Source organism: Cyclopterus lumpus, chromosome 1, assembly GCF_009769545.1.
Source record: "Cyclopterus lumpus isolate fCycLum1 chromosome 1, fCycLum1.pri, whole genome shotgun sequence".
NCBI classification, from domain to species: domain Eukaryota; kingdom Metazoa; phylum Chordata; class Actinopteri; order Perciformes; family Cyclopteridae; genus Cyclopterus; species Cyclopterus lumpus.
In genome coordinates, this window is record NC_046966.1 from 24,762,714 (window position 1) to 24,781,035 (window position 18,322).

General features: G+C 43.2%; 1 protein-coding gene across 1 annotated transcript in view; it reads right to left on the reverse strand.

Moving 5' to 3' along the window:
- The window catches only part of LOC117733431 (complement C3-like), a 178,539-nt gene that overhangs the window by 135,666 nt on the left and 24,551 nt on the right, over positions 1-18,322 (reverse strand). The window contains 18 exon segments of the mRNA XM_034537114.1: positions 34-165; positions 2,255-2,417; positions 2,781-2,856; positions 3,177-3,380; positions 3,466-3,549; positions 4,721-4,781; positions 4,976-5,185; positions 6,639-6,778; positions 7,890-7,975; positions 11,655-11,877; positions 13,975-14,253; positions 14,744-14,798; positions 14,800-14,813; positions 15,236-15,365; positions 15,555-15,669; positions 15,671-15,705; positions 16,072-16,272; positions 16,356-16,571. Of these exon segments, the coding sequence (XP_034393005.1) occupies positions 34-165; positions 2,255-2,417; positions 2,781-2,856; positions 3,177-3,380; positions 3,466-3,549; positions 4,721-4,781; positions 4,976-5,185; positions 6,639-6,778; positions 7,890-7,975; positions 11,655-11,877; positions 13,975-14,253; positions 14,744-14,798; positions 14,800-14,813; positions 15,236-15,365; positions 15,555-15,669; positions 15,671-15,705; positions 16,072-16,272; positions 16,356-16,571 (2,424 nt within the window).

The window sequence follows — 18,322 nt, forward strand, 5'->3', positions numbered from 1 at the left end:
AACGTAGACCGCCTGGGAAATTGAGAGCTTCACCTTCCGACTCAGCTCCCTCTTCACCCAGACAGTCCGGTGCAGCGTCTGTTTTACTGCTGCAGCCGCACTGATCTGCAGAGAGTGGATGGCTCGTTGCAACGGGTCCGGCACCACATACTCCCGCAGCATCCCCTGTAAGAACCCGAGAGGGGTGTGGTCGAAAGACTTCTCCAAGTCCACAAAGCACATGTAGACTGGTTGGGCAAACTCCCAGGTCCCTTCGAGAAGTCTTGCAAGGCTAAAGAGCAAGTCCACTGTTCCACAACTGGGACGGAATCCACACTGCTCCTCTTGAATCTGAGGTTTGACAAACGGTCGGAGCATCCTTTCGAGTACCCTAGCATAGGCTTTCCCCGGGAGGCTAAGTAGTGAGACACCCTGATAGTTTGAGCAGACTCTCCGACCCCCCATTTTAAAAATGGCAACCACCACCCTGGTCTGCCAGTCCCTGGGCACTGTTCCCAACCCCCATGTGACATTGAATAGGTGTGTCAGCCAAGACACGGAACGTTTTGACTACCTTAGCGACCTCCGCCAGGGTCTTCAGGCGCTGCCTCCTCTCCAGGGGACATGTTGGTTGGGTTAAGGAGTTCCTCAAAGTGCTCTTTCCACCCCGGTCTTCTGGTTCCAGGTACACTTATGAGCCACCTTATGTTCGAGCATGGTGTTATAGACAAACCATAGCTAGCACAGAAGTCCAATAGTCCAGATCGGGCATACCGTTCCTCTCCGTCACCTCACGCCAGGTTTCTCTGTCATTGCCGACGTGAGCGCTGAAGTCTCCCGGGAGAACTATGGAGTCAGAAGGAGGCGCTCTTTACCCCCTTCCACCAACTCCAAGAAAGCCAGATAAGCACAAACAACAGTTAAAGCCTTACTCCCTGCAACCCGCAGGCACAGGGAGGGGACCCTCTCTTTTTCCGTGAAAAAACACCTCAAAGTATCCCCACTCCTGCCTCTTTCTTACTGTGTTGTTACTTGTTCTGAAAAGCAGAACAAGTAACACAACATAGATTTGAATGGTCAAACAAACAACAACCAATCAAGCAAATCAAACCAATAGAAATCAATTACTAGTTCCAAAACTAATGGCGTAGACGGAGTGCTAGGTGAGCTCTGCTGTCTGACCAAAGCTGCAGTAACATTGTTGCCTGGAAAATATTTCTGCCTGTCGATGCATCCCAGAGACTATCAGTGGCCTCATTGCAGGATCTGTACACTCAAGCAATAAGAAGCACACCAATATAAGCACCCAGGTATTCCTCATCAATGTCTTTCCACATGTACCGTGGACTTTTTTCTTTCAAGGTTTGTCATAGCAATGATGACTCTTTTTAGTGACAATGGCATAAATGGCTCAAAACATGTCTTGATGTCACTGACTCTCGTGACAGCAAACCGTGTGATTCCAGGGGTCATTTTGATGACATTTGCAGCAGCTGCCCTGCCATGTACATCATGAGGTTCTGGATCCAACAGATCTTTGGACCATTTCTGGACTTGAATCTTTCAGCGGGAGCAGCTTCACCACCGGTGACCTCCTCATCAGACTCATCAGACGTGTCTGTGTCTTCTGGATGTTACTCCACATTGTCTTCCTCCTCAGAAACCTGCTCATCCATATCACTATGCTGCTCTATGTCCATTTTCAGCAAATATATGATCCACAATCCGTATAGAGTCACCAGCTCTATACTGAATGGACCTCCCATCTCTGGGGACATGCCCGTCTTTGTTTGTGTGCAGGTTTACTGGATAACAAGGCAACATGAGAATCCCCTAAAGCTCACATGATTGGGAGAGGAGCTGGCTGTCACTGTGTTGGCTGACAGTGCACTTAGGATTTCAGTTTGGGCTCTAATTATTGCTTTATAATCTTATTTTTATAACTGGGTCGAAACCGACCCTAACAACACAAAGGTCATAATTTCAACCAGAGAATTTTATAATTTAGTGAAAATTTAATTTAGTGTTTTATTTTGTTGAAATGGAGGTTCCTGACAAAGCCAAAAAAGCCTTGATGCAATAAACTAAATGTATGTGGTTCTTTTATGCATTTAAAACCTAAAACGGGTCGGTGCCGACCCTAACACAAGAGGAAGGTTAAGTTATTTAAAAGGGATTTCATTGATTTAAGTGAATTTAAAGGGAAACAAAAATGAAGGACCACAAGAAAGGAAAGAGGAAGGTTTAGCTGCCGAGTGTGTTTTCTAAGTCTCACCGTCATGGTAGTGCTGTAAACCGGATTGCTCTCCACAAAGTTGCCCCTGTGAAGCTGATGTTTCTTCGTCACCAGGTAGTTCAGAGGGTCGCACACATGCTCTCTTTTGATGCCGATGATGGAGTGAGCCATGGAGAAAACTTTCACCGCGTACGCTGTGATCCTGAAAATCAAGCGGTTTAGAACTACATCTGATCACTTTTTTAAATGTTACACAACGTATATAACAGGTTAAGTGATGAGGACTTGTTGTTCTGAGTTTGGACTCATGGTTTAATGCACTTATTGTAAGTCGCTTTGGATAAAAGCGTCAGCTAAATGACATGTAATGTAACACTGATATCAAAACATTCTGACTTTTGAATTGCTTTTCTACAGTGTTTCCTTTCAGAATGTGGCACAGGAAACATATGTTTGCATGCACAAATTCAAACATCCCACATGTTACATCGGTTCTCTTACATTTTTCATATTTTTTCTTGGAAATCAACACATATTGTATTTATGTAAAACATGTTGAGAGTACCATGTACTTGCACCTTCCTTCCTGTAGGGGGGGTAGGAGCCATCACTCTTTCTGAAATGCAGCTGTATCTCATAGCCTGAAAAGAAGATGAAATAATAAAAAAATGGCATATGAAGGAGAGAGAGAGATACATCTTAATGTACTCATAATGTAAACAGAGCTTTTAAAATGTTGCTATTCTACCCATCCATCCATCCCATGTATCAAACTAGCCATTTATAAATCGGTCCATCCATTCATCCAGCAATTTATTCATTGCTGTATACAACCACACATCCATCCACTGATGTGGCCACATTCATATGTGTATTCAAAAAGCCACTTAGCAATCTTTGTATCAGACGATCCATGTATCCATTCATCCATGTTTCAACGCGGTCTTTCCTTCATTCTCACCTCTCTTGATGTAGCGGAGAGCTTCAGCCTTGCGCTCCACACCTACACTCTCCCAGTTGTTGGTTCGCTCCAGGTAGAGCGTGCCGATGAGCGGCAGAGTGATTCTGGCCAAGTTCTGCTCCACACAGCCGCCGGGCATCCGGATCAGGGAGGCCAGGGAGTCCTCACTGATGGAGTTATCAATGCTGTCTGCCAACACATTGCCTTTCGGAGAAAGGAGGAATCAGGAATCAGAGCACTCTCCAAAGGTTCATTTTGAATCCTTTTCACCACTCGGTCAGTGACTGACCTCTGACATTGATGAATGACTGTGGCACAGAGTTCGGCACAACTGACTCCAGTTGAATCTTGTCCACATGGACAGTTTGCGTTCCTGTAGTGGACAGAAGCAAAGAACCATAAAGTTACACTTTTGTATCCCATAACTGAAGAGGATCCATTCATTACAACGTAAAGACACCACATAAGAATTCAAAGAGTTTCAAAATAGATCTTGTAGTTGTTTGTGCAGAAAAACAACAACACAATGTATACAGGTGGTTTAAACGGCAATATGTGAATCGATAAAGAGAACACAAGTTCATTAAGATGTGTCACATACTCAGCCCACAAGAGAACACCAGAGTTAGAACTTAACTGGTTCTCGGCAGAGAGGAAAGGACGTAAGCATGAAATCCCATAAAAGGGGAATACATGTGGTGGATATCTTGGGAAAGTCATGAACTTAGACCTGAATTTCAACAGCTACATTAAGACAATTACAAAGCCAGCCCACAATCATTTTCAGAATATATAATCATGGATTAAAGGGTTTATGTCTCCAGGTGATTAAGAAAAGGTTGTCCATGCAGATCTGCTTTCTGTACCCGGAGTCAAAACTAAACATGGAGAAGCAGCGTTGAGTTTTTATTCACTAAGTATCTGGAACACACTCATAGAAAACTGCAGTTCAGCTGTAACTCAGTTCTTTTAAATCCAGGCTGACAACCTTTTCGTTTGCTGCTGGCTCATGGGTAGCTGGTTCGATCCCCACTCTCCCCATAGTTTGCATGTCTTAGTGTCCTTGAACCCCCAGTTGCTCCCCGGGCGCTTCACAGTAGCCCACTGCTCCTAATTTTCTCAGGATGGGTTCATGTATGTAAAATACGTAATATGACGTAAGTAATAAAGTTTAAGTTTATTAAATAGGGCGACTGTGGGTCAGTGGTTAGCTGGGGATTGGCGGTTCAATTTGGCGTATTGAACCGCCAATCCCCCCGTAATGCAATAGTTTCTTACATCGCACTGTTACTTTTAAGTCTTTAATCTTATGCCTGTCCTATTCTATTCAGCCAGTTTGTATTGTCTATTATTTGGGCTCTTGAATGTTGTATTTGAATGTCCTTTAGTGGCATTTTTGTTTTTTGCACTTTGTCTCAATGCAGTTTTTTTAATTAAGAACTTTATATCCCCGTTGTTGCTGAAATGTGCTATATGAATAAAGATGCCTTGTCTTGTATTTAAAGGAGATAACATGAAATTATGAATCGCTCCGATCTTCTTACCTCCCTCAGCAGACGGGTTCAACACCGTACTCCAAACATTAGTCTTCTGCACTCCATCCAGCTGTTTGGGGTCAGAAAAGAGTTATCTTTATTCAAGTCAGTCTCTTATCTTATAATGAGCTTCATGTACATCTATATTATACTCTAACCTTCAAGGAAAGACACACTTCTTTTCCAATGCAGAACATCAACTTTCCTGTGTCAGCAGCTGTTTTTAGAAGAACAAAGACCCCTCCATCAGCAAGAGTGACTCACCACCACCCGGAGTAGTTTCTGGATGCGGTCTCCTCCCATCATGTCTTTGCCCACCACCATCACCTCCAGAGGAAGTTTCCCCACCACCAGCGGCATGATGGTGTACGGCACCGTGACAGAAGATCCGGCCGGCACACTCACTTCCTGCTTGTGTTGGTTCTTGAAGGCAATGCTGCACATGCCTTCTGTCTTCATCAGCACCACCCTCACCTGAGTGGGAACCCAGGAAGAGTATTCATTTATTTAAGAAAATATTTTATTGAACTCACTTTGAGTGGAAACAGGGGAAACCTAGCATTATATTTTTAGCCATGAATCCTGCTGACTGAAAATCCCCTAACTTTTCCTTGAGTGCCACCATGTGGCTGGTATTTGTGGTTCTACAATAAGTGAAATGTCTGGTTAGATATTGGATAGATTACTAGCACATACTTGCACTTTTTGTCTAATGCTAATAAGAAACTGTTAGCATGCTAACAGCTTGCTAACTTGTCTTATTATCATTTTAGTTATCAACTGCCAGCCTGGTAGACAGAAGTGTCTTAAAACCTGCATTATCTCCACTGACTTCTCTGGTTGGAAAAAAGTCCAACTGTATAGAAGTCTATACAAATGACTCTACTTCTCTCTTGATTTATTCCCTCAGTAAACATGAGTTTATGGTCTCAATCTCTAGTTTCAAGTCAAACAATAGTGAAATCAATGTTGGAATGAGCTCCCCAGACGGCTTAGACGGCACTTACTTTTAGCACTTTGTATTTTGTATTTCTTGAAGAAACTGTTCTTTCTTGATTCCTGTTGCTCTGACTTTGTACTCACGGCTGAATGCAGTCGCTTTGGATAAAAGTGTCAGCTAACTGAAATGTGATGTGAAAGCGAATGGTATTCTAATTCCGCTGTGATAACAGGACCTTGTGGTACAAGTGGGTGCACCGCCTCCCCCTATCTTACAACCCTAACCTGCGATTATAATTGATTTTCTTTTGTTTATTAAATTTTACAACAAACGAGGAGCAATTTAATTCATAAATGTGATCTAACGAAGGTAAAGGGCAAACATTAACCATATATGCTATTTATATTGCTGGTAATTGTGATCTGTTGAGTAGTTTAACATAAAATTGTTTGATTGTGTTGAATTAAAAAAAAAAAAAATGCAGCGGGTCCACCAGATACACGAAAACTGTCTGGATGACAAAACCACACAAGGGTTGGAGCTCTATACTGGGCCTCAGCACAGCCTCAATGAGGTTTTAACTCTTAGTCTCATTATAACTTACATAAATACAATAAATACATTTATTTAGTTTTATCGAGGTGTTGAATTTGGGCTCAGCCCTGACTGGCACATATGCTCTTATATGTCGACTTTGCCAAGTAAGCCCTTTTAATATTTCAAGTAACTTGTGTTATATAACTTCTATTGACAAATCATTTCTAATAATCTTAACATCACAATTCATCCACATATTACAATGACTAAGACTGTACTTGATGTAAATGAGGGGCTGTTGCATTAAAAAGCATCAAAACAGAACTTGAGCTTGCTGCAAATCAAATGAGGCTACTAGTTGTAGAAAATAAATTCTATATTTACTAAATCCTCCCGATGAATATCAAGGAAGTGACTGTGCAGTGGGTAGTTCGGAGGTGATTTTCTTACCTGCAGGTCTTCCTCCCAGTAGTTATGCACCACCGCTTTAATCTGGACCTGTTCGTTCCTCGCCACTGAATACGGCAGCTTCAGGTCCACGAAGAAACGCTTCCAGGCTCTGACGTTGTACGGCTCCGCAACACAGAAGCCTACAGACATTCAGGAGCACATTAGTGATGGGCCTTCTGCACATGTTGAATGTGTTTCACTTTCATCCTCTGAGTTCAGAGACTTCAACTTTCAAGGATTTGTTTTGTAAAAGGTAACATTAAGAGTTTTCTGTGCTATTACACGATAAATATATATATATATATATATATATATATATATATATATATATATATATATATATATATATATTTCCTGTAGAGTTGAGCAACTTGGAGGACACATTCAACAAAAGGTCTACAGAATGTAGGGGTAGTGACGGTTGTTGTTAAGATAAGATATACTGTATATGTGCAGTGCATTGTGACATTTTAGCAGAGGGAAATAAATGTGCATATTCATAGTTCAGCTTTCATAACATTGGGGACACTGAATATGTGAAACCCTCATTTGTAAAAGCCAGAGTTGTCATCACAAGCTGTGGGAGGCTTCGTAAAATGTTGTGGGTAAAAAAATGACCACAATGTAACAAACACTGTATAACAAATCAAAGGGTACAGATGACCCTGAAATGGGATCAAGTTTACTCACCATTTAGAGTGAAATAGATAATAAAGAAGGGTATGCTTTAGGGCGGGGCTACTGTGATTGACAGTTCTCTACTGGAGATGTATACGGCGTCTCTAAGTTACTCCTCAAAATGACCCATACATGGTAACGTCCGTTCTTTGTTTGCGGAAAAAAACAAGGCGATAGCCACGTTGCCGAACTCGAGGCTACAAAACGGCAGTCTACGAACCAATTGGTGACGTCATAATGACAACGTCCACTTCTTATAAACAGTCAATGTGGAGGTTAGATGTGCAGAACAGACTTGTGCCGCTATTATTAAGACGTAAAGGGTAGTAGCCTGACTGGCTCAAAAAAAGAAAAGCCAGAGTACAAGAGAGAACAAGATCCTGAACATGGAGGAATGGGAAAACTGTGGGCTTCTCACTTAAATGACTGAAGCAGACTAGTAAATAAAACTGTTTAAAGTTAGACTGAAGATACTGGTATCATACAAAACTAGAGGGCCTGGATTGGGTCTGGATGAAGGACCCCATTTGTACCATTTCTTTCCATGATTCCTGATGGCTACCCTCCTCCTACCTGTGTGAAGTGATGCACTGATGGCCAGAATTCCCCACTCTGTGATGCTGTCGGGTAAGGGATGGTCCACGTTCTTCAACGCCAACCTGTTGATCAGATTCATATCCTTGTTATCACCAGGAGGTCCAAGGTCAAAATCTATTTAGGTGTACAAAATACAAAGTATAGCATAGCTGGAAAGGTGGATGGATTATGAGACAAAGGGTCCCCTGTCAAAGACATGTAAAGGACCCCTACACCTCCAGGCTCCTACACAGGATCAAGAGCCGTGGATTCAGAGACATATTTTTGGTCATTGTGCATCTTTGTAATCTTTTTGCATCTATAATTGGCCGTTGTATGTATCTTTATTTATCTTTATTATCATATTGTTTCCATTGTGTGTCTCTTTTTTGTTATTTTGCATCTTTGTGTAGTAATTTTGTGTATGTGGTGGCGTGGTTAGGCTCAGCTGCTGAAGGCCGTGGGGGAGTGTGCTCAGGAAACGGTACAAGGTGGAGGCCTAATTGTGCCTCCCGTGGAGACTCCACCGGCTCCTGAGCTCCAGTGATGAGCTTGGGATGATACTCTGCGCTCGGCCTCTGACCAAGTGATAAAAACTGATGGTCAGCTGACGCAGCGCAGTCATACCCTCACTTCTCATTGATGATCGACAGGCTGTACCGTGTGAGCCGTGGCACTCAGACAGGGCAGGAAAACACCCAGTTGCTGGTGCCGAAGAGCCGCCGGGAAATGATTTTCCAGGCGGCTGACTATAACCCGATGGCTGGTCACATGGGATATGATAAAACACTGGACCGGATAATGACCCGATTTTATTGACTGGACATCTGGGGGGATGTGTGACGTTGGTGTGCATCTTGCCCGGAGTATCAATTGGCAAAGGCGCCCTCGGAATGGCCGGGTGGTTTACTAATTGATACTCCGGGCTATAATGGAGGTACCGTTTGAGCGAATCGGCATGGACCTCATCGGGCCATTTCACCGGAGTGCACGCAGATATCACTTTGTACGAGTCAGAATCCCGTAAGAGATTCCTTCTTCCAGCTCTAAACTCCTCGCCAAGTGTCGACTATGAGGTGGTGCATTCTGACAGGGGCGGAGCTACACCGATCTACCACCTCAACCTCCTAAAAGCATGGAGAGAGGCGGAGTCTGTTTCTCTGGTGTCCACGGTATACAATGGAGAGGAGCTGGGGCCTGAGGTGCCAAAATCAACCAATCTGGCCTCGCTCCTTTGTGAAGACCATCTCTCCGGGACCCAGAGAACAGACATTTCCCAGTTGCAAGAGCAGTTTGCTGACGTGTTCTCTCTCCTGCCAGGATGCACAAACCTCATAGAGCACCGAATTGAGACGCCTCCGGGCGTGACGGTGCGGTCGCAACCCTATAGGTTACCTGAACACAAGAGAAAGGTGGTTCAGAGGGAATTGGCTGCTATGCTGGAGATGGGGGTAATATAACAGTCCAACAGTGCCTGGTGTAATCCCATTGTTCTTGTGGTCAAGAAGGATGGATCTATACAATTCTGTGTGGACTATCGCAGGGTGAACGGTGTGTCACGTTCCGATGCTAACCCAATGCCCCGGGTCGACGAACTCCTGGACCGACTGCACGTTTCTTTACGACCCTGGATTTAACCAAGGGCTATTGGCAGATTCCTCTGTCGCCAGAGTCCAAGGAAAAGACGGCCTTCTCCACTCTGCATGGGTTATACCAATTCACCACGCTTCCCTTTGGGTTGTTCGGGGCCACATACAACGCCCGGATCACTCGGTGGTATCTGGCTTTACAGCCTTTTAATTTCAAAGTGATCCATTGACCGTGTGCGCTGATGGTTGTGGCCGACAGTATCTTTAAAAAGCATCCATTACATAATACAGCCATGGTTCTATAAATGTTAGTTTAGTGTATGCAATGGGGGGGAAATAAGATTTAACATGGATGTCTGTCTAACACGGGAAACAGAGTCTGTACTGTTGATCCGGAGCTGTTTATCCAGCGCTTGTCACTGACCAAACAAAACATGATGCAATGTTGGTAGTTCAGTGCTGTGTGTTATTCGTCACATGATGAAACGGAGTGAAAGGGTTTGGATAGTCCTTGATCCATCTTTCTATCAGACACATATTGTTACGTCAAATATCACTGACTGGGTTTTTGCTTTTAGGACCCAGTTGCTGGTCCATTGCAGCATTTTCAAAATCCTATCAACAGGCAGAGGGGAGGTGCTTCTGTTTGCTTAAATATCCTGAACAGAAACTGGACAGACAAGATAAGAAACATTTGGGGCAGAGCTGCATCGAATGCTGCCTTCAAATGCAACTCACAATAATAGATATTTAAAATTAACCTTCTTTTAGCTTAGGCAAGACAAGTGTATTTGTATAGCACCTTTCAACAACAAGGCAATTCAAAACAACTAAGAACATTCATTCAAACATTAAAAACAGTCAAAAAAGCAAAAAATAGAATAATGGTTGCAGTCCAGTTAGAGAAATAAAATGCAGTAGTGAAATGCAGAAATTGATTGGTATCCTTGAATCTTGTTCAGAAAACAGAAAAGTCTTCAATCTGGATTTAAAGGAGCTGAGGGTCTGAGCAGACCTGAATGCTGTTTCTCCATGTTTAGTTCTGACTCTTGGAACAGGAAGTAGACCAGTCCCAAACCACCTTAGGGGTCAGGATGGTTCATAAGGTAGCAGCAGACCACAATATATTAAGGCCCTAAACCATTGAGTGCTTTATAAACCAGCAGCAGGATTTTAAAGTCAATTCTTCATTGGACAGGAAGCCAGTGCAAAGACCTCAGAACTGGAGTGATGTGATCCACTTTCCTGGTCTTAGTGAGGACTCAGTAATGATCAGAAGAGGCCCCAATATTGAACCTTGGGGAACACCACATGTCATCCTAGTCAGCTCTGATGTGTAATTAGCTATAGACACAAAGTATTGTTGGTCCTTCAAACAGGATTCAAACCAGTTAAGGGCTGCGCCAGAGAGTCCTACCCAGACTTTTAGTCTTTCTAGTAGTATGTCATGGTCGACCGTGTCAAATGAAGCACTGAGATCTAGTAATACTGTCTGTGTTAGACGTTAGCTAAGACGTTTTTAGAATCATCATCATACGTCACAACACACAAGCACATTGGAGGGTTGATCAAACAAACACTCTTACACCACCATTACTAAATACCAAAATCTTTACAATTACAACATGTCGGTTAACACTTAATCTCTGTTTCCTTTTAAGGGATGACCTTGTTCCCGTGGAGATAATTCATGGACTCAAACAAACTGAGTCACATACTGTCCGACTACACTGCAGTCAAATGAAACTGCTCCGCTTCAATTTAGGGCTCTTCACAAACACCCATACGTTTAGAAACGTTTTATCTTCAGCAAAATCAATAGATCTTGAAACTACAATAGAACAACAATATAAGAAAAGTCCTTTTTATATTATTTTAGGATGATACCTTATTTCTGTCTAAGAATACTGATCCTAATAAGTCCCATTTTTGCCAGTCTTGGTTTCTTCTGTGTCTAATACTTTTTAATAAAGTCCCATATGGGTTTTCATGTCAGTCTTTTTTTTCTTTCTACAATTCTATTTCATTGCTTTGCCACTATCATGCTGATTTCCATCAGTTTTGATTATAATTGTAATAAAATGTAGGAATACAAATTAAATTCAGAGTGACGCTATTTGAGTAAACTAATGACAATCATTTGCCTCTGATGTAACTTTAATGTTTCACTCACCCGTCTCTGTGAGCCTGGTTGGGCAGTTTGACATCCGTCCACAGCCAAGACTCGTAGAACTTGGATCGCAGATACACTTGAGTCTCATCCAGATATTCCTCTTCCTCCTCCTCCTCATCCTCCTCCACTTCTTCTTCTTCCGCCATTTTGTTTGCATTCGAATAGGTCATGTGCAGTTGAGGTCCAAGCAATACGGGCAGTCCAGGCGAACCTTTAGGTCCAGCTAATACATGTTGACGTGTCCAATCTATGTGGGCACATTTTTAAATGATTAGCAGGTCTGGACCTCTCATTGCCTATCTTTAATATATAAATCTAGAAGCTGTTAATATGTCTGCACACACACTTAATTTAAGGTATGTTAACATTCATGGTTTCTCCCCTCTGACAAACGAGTTGAATGCATTTCCTTCCTCATAAATCATCTGCATATAAAAGGGCTTTTTCCGGAACAAATATTTCACATCATTGTTTACTAGCTTGCAGTCTTATATTACCCTCCCTTTGATTGCTCATTGGCTTTGTTTTTTGAGGTGGTAATGCAACCTGTAGATCAGTGGAAAAGTGGGAAAATTGCATCTCTGACAATTCCGTCCTTGCATGCAATGAAATAAAACGGGGACCCGACTCTGCAGCACTATTGGTCAAAAACCTTTATGAGCTCGGTGGAAGGAATGATTCGGATCGGTGTCACTTTAGCAGCTCTTGGAACGGCAAGATCGGTCCACCACCTTTTCCTTTGACTTTCTTGGTTTTTAGTGAAAGGTTTTGGCAACGATATTCGGTTCATGTCCCCCTCAAGATTAGTTTGATTATCTTCTTGACTTTTCATCTGGCGCCATCATCAGATAAAATTTGTACTTTTTTCAATAGTTTGGTTAGAAACTTATCGGCTTATTAGAAGGTCTGATGATGAAAAGCCTCGAGGCAAGGGGCAATATTCATGGGGTTTCGGTGAAGCCAGCAGATATCCGAATAACAGAATTGTTAGAGTCCGATGAGACACTTCAGATGGGAGATTGGAGAGTTAAGAGACGACGTCTGCGACCAGATGGTTTCACAAGAAGCCACTTTGTACTGAGTTAACAGCAGTGTAGTCGAGATAAACTGGGACCAGACCAAGACCAAGACCCGAGTTTATCCAGACCAAGACAAGACCAAGACTTTGAGGGGTTGAGACCAGGTCAAGACCAAGACCTGAGTTTATCCAGCCCTGAGACAAGACCAAGACTTTGAGGGGTTGAGACCAGGTCAAGACCAAGACCCGAGTTTATCCAGCCCTGAGACAAGACCAAGACTTTGAGGGGTTGAGACCAGGTCAAGACCAAGACCCGAGTTTATCCAGCCCTGAGACAAGACCAAGACTTTGAGGGGTTGAGACCAGGTCAAGACCAAGACCCGAGTTTATCCAGACCCGAGACAAGACCAAGACTTTGAGGGGTTGGGAACAGGTCATGACCAAGACCCAAGTTTATCCAGACCAAGACAAGACCAAGACTTTGAGGGGTTGAGACCAGGTCAAGACCAAGACCCAAGTTTATCCAGACCCGAGACAAGACCAAGACTTTGAGGGGTTGAGACCAGGTCAAGACCAAGACCCGAGTTTATCCAGACCCGAGACAAGACCAAGACTTTGAGGGGTTGAGACCAGGTCATGACCAAGACCCAAGTTTATCCAGACCAAGACAAGACCAAGACTTTGAGGGGTTGAGACCAGGTCAAGACCAAGACCCGAGTTTATCCAGACCCGAGACAAGACCAAGACTTTGAGGGGTGGAGACCAGGTCAAGACCAAGACCTGAGTTTATCCAGACCCGAGACAAGACCAAGACTTTGAGGGGTTGAGACCAGGTCAAGACCAAGACCAAGTTTAAGACCTTCAAAAAGTGGTCTTGAGACAGGTTTCGAAACCAAGATCGGTCTCCACCACTACAACATTGTTAAAATATAATTATTTTAAAGCTAAATCACCCTCAGAAGTTAGCCAGTGGGTTCAGCGATTGCATTTCGGCCAATGCTTTCTGCCTCGTTTGCGCTCCACGTTTGCTCAACCTTGATCGGTACATGGATTACAAACAGAATGTTTCCCATACCAAAATCGTGTGCCTTCAGATTCAGCAAGAATATTTGGTTTGTGACCAAACACCTGCAAACTAATGGCATTCTCATCTGCCTCAGCTACCCTTTTAATGCGGTGATAGTTATAATCACACTAGCAAACTACAAACATCACATCAGAAAAAATTCAAAATCAAAATGTTTTCTGCTAATTTAAAATCAAACAGAATGGGGAAAAACAAGATTGAAGTAGAGTAATTACCTAGTACTTGCCCCGCACACACTTCCCTCACATTAAAAGGATCGGATATGTCTTTAAAGCAGTTGCGGGGTGGAGCTGTGGTCAAGGGTGGCGGGGTGGTGGGAATCTCCGTGTTAAACGCCTGGTTCCTGAAGGCGGCGCAGCAGTAGCGGAAGGCCTTGATGCACTCCCAGCCCTCCGTGATGTAGAAGGAGCGTCGCATGCAAGAGTACGGCATGGGAATCTCCCTGAGGCCGTCCTTACAGCAGCGATGCTGCAGCTTCTCCTTGTAATGACTCTCTGGAGGCAGAAGGAACCAGCCGTCAGTCATCAGTGCTCATATACAATGTTCTAATGGGAACTGAGAACAGAGAATGATCAAAGTTAGAGGCTAGCCGATGAAGAAAGTGGAATATTGAGCAGCAAAAGAGCCAGATGTTTCCTCAGAAGTTGTTGGAGACCAAACCAGAAAAGAGAATGTTGACTTTGATTCATCAGATAGACGGAAACACAAATCCAGTGCGATGTAATGCTTCTCTATGTCTGCCAGGTGTGAAAAAAGGAGCTTCTTGCTCAGACATCGGCTACTAGATGGGCACTTGATGTTAAGGAAAGTAAAAAACAACGGGACCATGTGATTCGGAAATGTCATAGGTTCTTTCTCGGTCCAAGTTTTTCTGTAATCCTACTGACAAACAGACATAAAAAACCAACAAACCAAAAATATAACTTTCAATGTAGAGTAAATAAAAACCTAATTTAAAATGTCAACTTGACTCATTGTACTCACCCAGCTGGGCTTTACGCTGCAGCAGATCGGCTGAACGCCTCCTTCTGGCACTGCGGTGGACACTGCAGGTCTGGGGAGAAGATCAAAATGCGTGATCATTTTTGTCTCGATCATGAAAATCTTTTTGGTTAAACTAAAGAAATATCTGATCAATAACCAGCGTTTAAGAAGAAGAAAAAAAAGGATGCCACTCTGATAGATATCAAGGATGTAATGACACAATTCTATATGATATGCAACACAGCGTCAACTCAACGTATCGATGAGATCTATCAGCTGTATCTGATAAACATCACTTCTTATTGAAGTAGCTCAAATTAGGGCAGAGCGATTATTTAATTAATATGAATCTCATCTTGTTACATCCTCTAAATTGATCATTTATACTCAAAACTCAGTTAAACCAAACAGAAACAGGCTTTATTTACTATGTGGTTATTTCAAATAGACCATTCATCTATTGAGGTACCAGGAAACATGCTCGTAGGTTACCTTGTCTGGTTTGGGTTTGGAACCCGGCGCTGGAGGCGTAGAGCAGTCCAGCGTCTGAGAACACTGATCCGGCATCTCTGCCTCCCCCTCGGGTGCAGCCGATGTCTCCGTGCTCCACCGCGCCCCAAATCTGAGGACAAGGTCCCGTTGAAGGTGACGAGACGTTTCGCTAAGGTACTTTAAAAACACTTGTGATGCTTGTCGAAATAAAAATGCTTAAAGAAATAATATGTTGACTCAGACCACCATTTAAAAAATATCTAAATGCTGAAAACAAAGTTAAAAAAAACTACTGTTTTAATTTTTTTATCACACCCACCTTCCTCTGTGTAAGTCTGTCCTGGTTGAGCAGATACACAGCGTTGTCCACAACCACCAGGCTGACCTTTGCCCCCGGATCACCTCTGACCTGAAAACTAAAGTTCTTCCCGGCTTGTAGTCTCGATTTTGTCCACCGGGCCAACTTTCAGCTGGAAGACAGACCTTTTCAATTCAATTCAACAGACCAACATCTCAAATTGGCCTCAAAGAGCCCATGAAACTCCCTGGTACACATGTTTTTTTTTTAAAGGCTCAGTAACTTCCCAAAACATCTGGACACTGTAGTTATTAAGTGACTCAAACACAAGTAAATCGTGCATTTGTGAGGGACTATTTTCTGCGGCATATTAATCCACATTTCGTGCTCAAGTGAGGATTTGCAGGACAGTGTGTGAGGGTTTGAGTTTCTTAATTTGTGATTTATAGAAGAGGACTTGTTCGCCTGTAATGAAGAATTTGAGGAGGTGTAAACACCATCCCAGACGTCCATTCATACCTCCGTACTGATCACTCACCCCTCCAACGCAGGAATCCGCCACATCCACCCAGATGGAGTCCGACACCACCTCCTCCCGCCCCTCCCATGGAATACCGTAGAACGCCACGAAGCGGAACGACGGCATCATCTCCGGGGTGACCGTCAGCCCGATGGCGGTGACCCGCTGACCCGTCACGTTCACGCGCTCGGCAACAATGATTTTGCTTTTACTCAGCACCTGAGAGAGTTTTGGGGATAAGATGTTTGTTTTACTTGATTTGGTTGCTGCATTGTAAATGTGGTGCGGCGTTCTCGTCTCACCAGGTAGGTGATGTGTGTGATGAATTGTCTGTGCGTCGGGTCAGAAGGAGCGATGCTCAGCTTTAAGGACAGCCGGTCTTCTAAGGACACCAAGTTGGTCGCCGTGGAGATGTACAGGTAGTTCTGTTGGTACTGGTTGAAGGGGACGTACGGCTGAACAGTGACCTGTTGTTTGGCCTGCTGCTCTGGTCTCAGGTCAGCCTGCGTGGTCTCAGCCTGGGAAACGCACAATGAAAGCATTAGGGTTTGTGACAGTTTTGTTTTGTGGTGTCATCAATGGGAGATACATCCCCTCCCAGTGGTTGCAGCAGAGACTACAACCCATCATGGCAGCTGGGTAATGAACTCCAATTCCCAGAGTCAGCAGTACAGGCGGAGCCAAAGCTGCTGCCCAGCTGAAAGACATCGGCTGATGACTCGGAAGGGTCTGGCATGAGGGAGGACAAAGGACAGGAGCACAGGAGATGAAAGATCATACATAATGAAAAATCTCACGAAATAGCCTTTATGACTCTGGGGTCTATGACAGGGATGTCCATAATCACCAATGATGTAATTCCTTTTTTTTGTAAACATGTTTTATTGATTTTCACAGTTTTTATCCCACCAAATTTGAAACCTCATTCCCGACCATACCCACACCACCCACCCAATGTAGGGTTACAGGCTATGGAATGTATACCTTTAGGTAAATTCAGGTACATTCAGGTGATGGACACATCAAAATAATTGCATTGATCGATCCTCAAATAATAAAGTGAGAAACGTAAAATGGTTAATAGCCAAGAAAAACAATAAAACAAAATTTAAATAGCAAAGGGGGAGGGGGCTGCTCACTGTTGCTATGGGACGGATAGGGGATCGACATTAGTCTTTGTCGAGAGGTTCTTGTAATGAGTCGTAGTAATCTAAAAAAGGTCTCCATACTTTATCAAAGGTTTGGGAGGAAGCTCTAAGAGTATATTTAATTTTTTCAAGTGTCAGGAAATACATGACATCTTTGACCCAGTGGGAGAACGATGGAGGGGCACGTTGCTTCCATCTAAGAAGGATTAAACGTCGAGCAAGGAGTGTTGTGAAGGCTACGAACACATTGGCTTCATTTGGTAAACGGGTACAGAGTTCCTCTGGTGTTAAACCAAAGACGGGTCCGGGTCAAATTGAGTTGCAAACATCTCACTATAAGCTTTAAAAATACTTATCCAAAAGGTGGAGAGTTTCGGGCTTAGCAAAAACATGTGTAACAGGTCTGCTGGCTGGCCTTTACATCGAGGACATAACGGATCATTTTTGCCAGTCTAGCATTAGTGTAATGAGCCTTGTGTACCACTTTTAGCTGTATCAAGTTGTGTTTAGCGGATGTAGATTATGTATATATCAAGTCTAAAATAGAGTCCCATTGGTCAGTTCTAGGAGGCTGTCAACATGAGATTTCATGGGCTTGTTCGGAAATGAGTCAAAAGTTTTTTGTACAAAGCTCATGACCTGTAAAAAAAATTGTTCTTTGGTAGATCATAGATTTGTGATAATTGGGAGAATGAAGCAAACGTGTCTTTTATGTATAAATTATGGATTGACCTCAGAAGTCCCTTTATCAAACCACAGAGTAAATGCGTCTTCTGTACAGGAGGGAATAAACATATGATTACATTTAATGGGGGAGCAGGTGGAGGTTCCTTGTAGCCCAAAATGTCTCCTAATCTGAGCCCATATTCTTATTGTGTGATTTATTATTATGTTTGTACTAGCTATTGCTAAGAAGAGGTAGGGCTGCACAGACCACTGAGACAAGGTGGTGCCGGCAGGAGGAGAATTCTATTCTATTCTGGCCTGTCTTCAAACCAGTGAAGTAGCTTCGGGATATTGAATGCCCAATAGTAAAAGAGAAAATAGGGTAAAGCTAAGCCTCCTGCACGCTTTGGTCTTTGGAGTTGAGTCTTGCTGATCCGACTAGGTTTGAAAGAAAT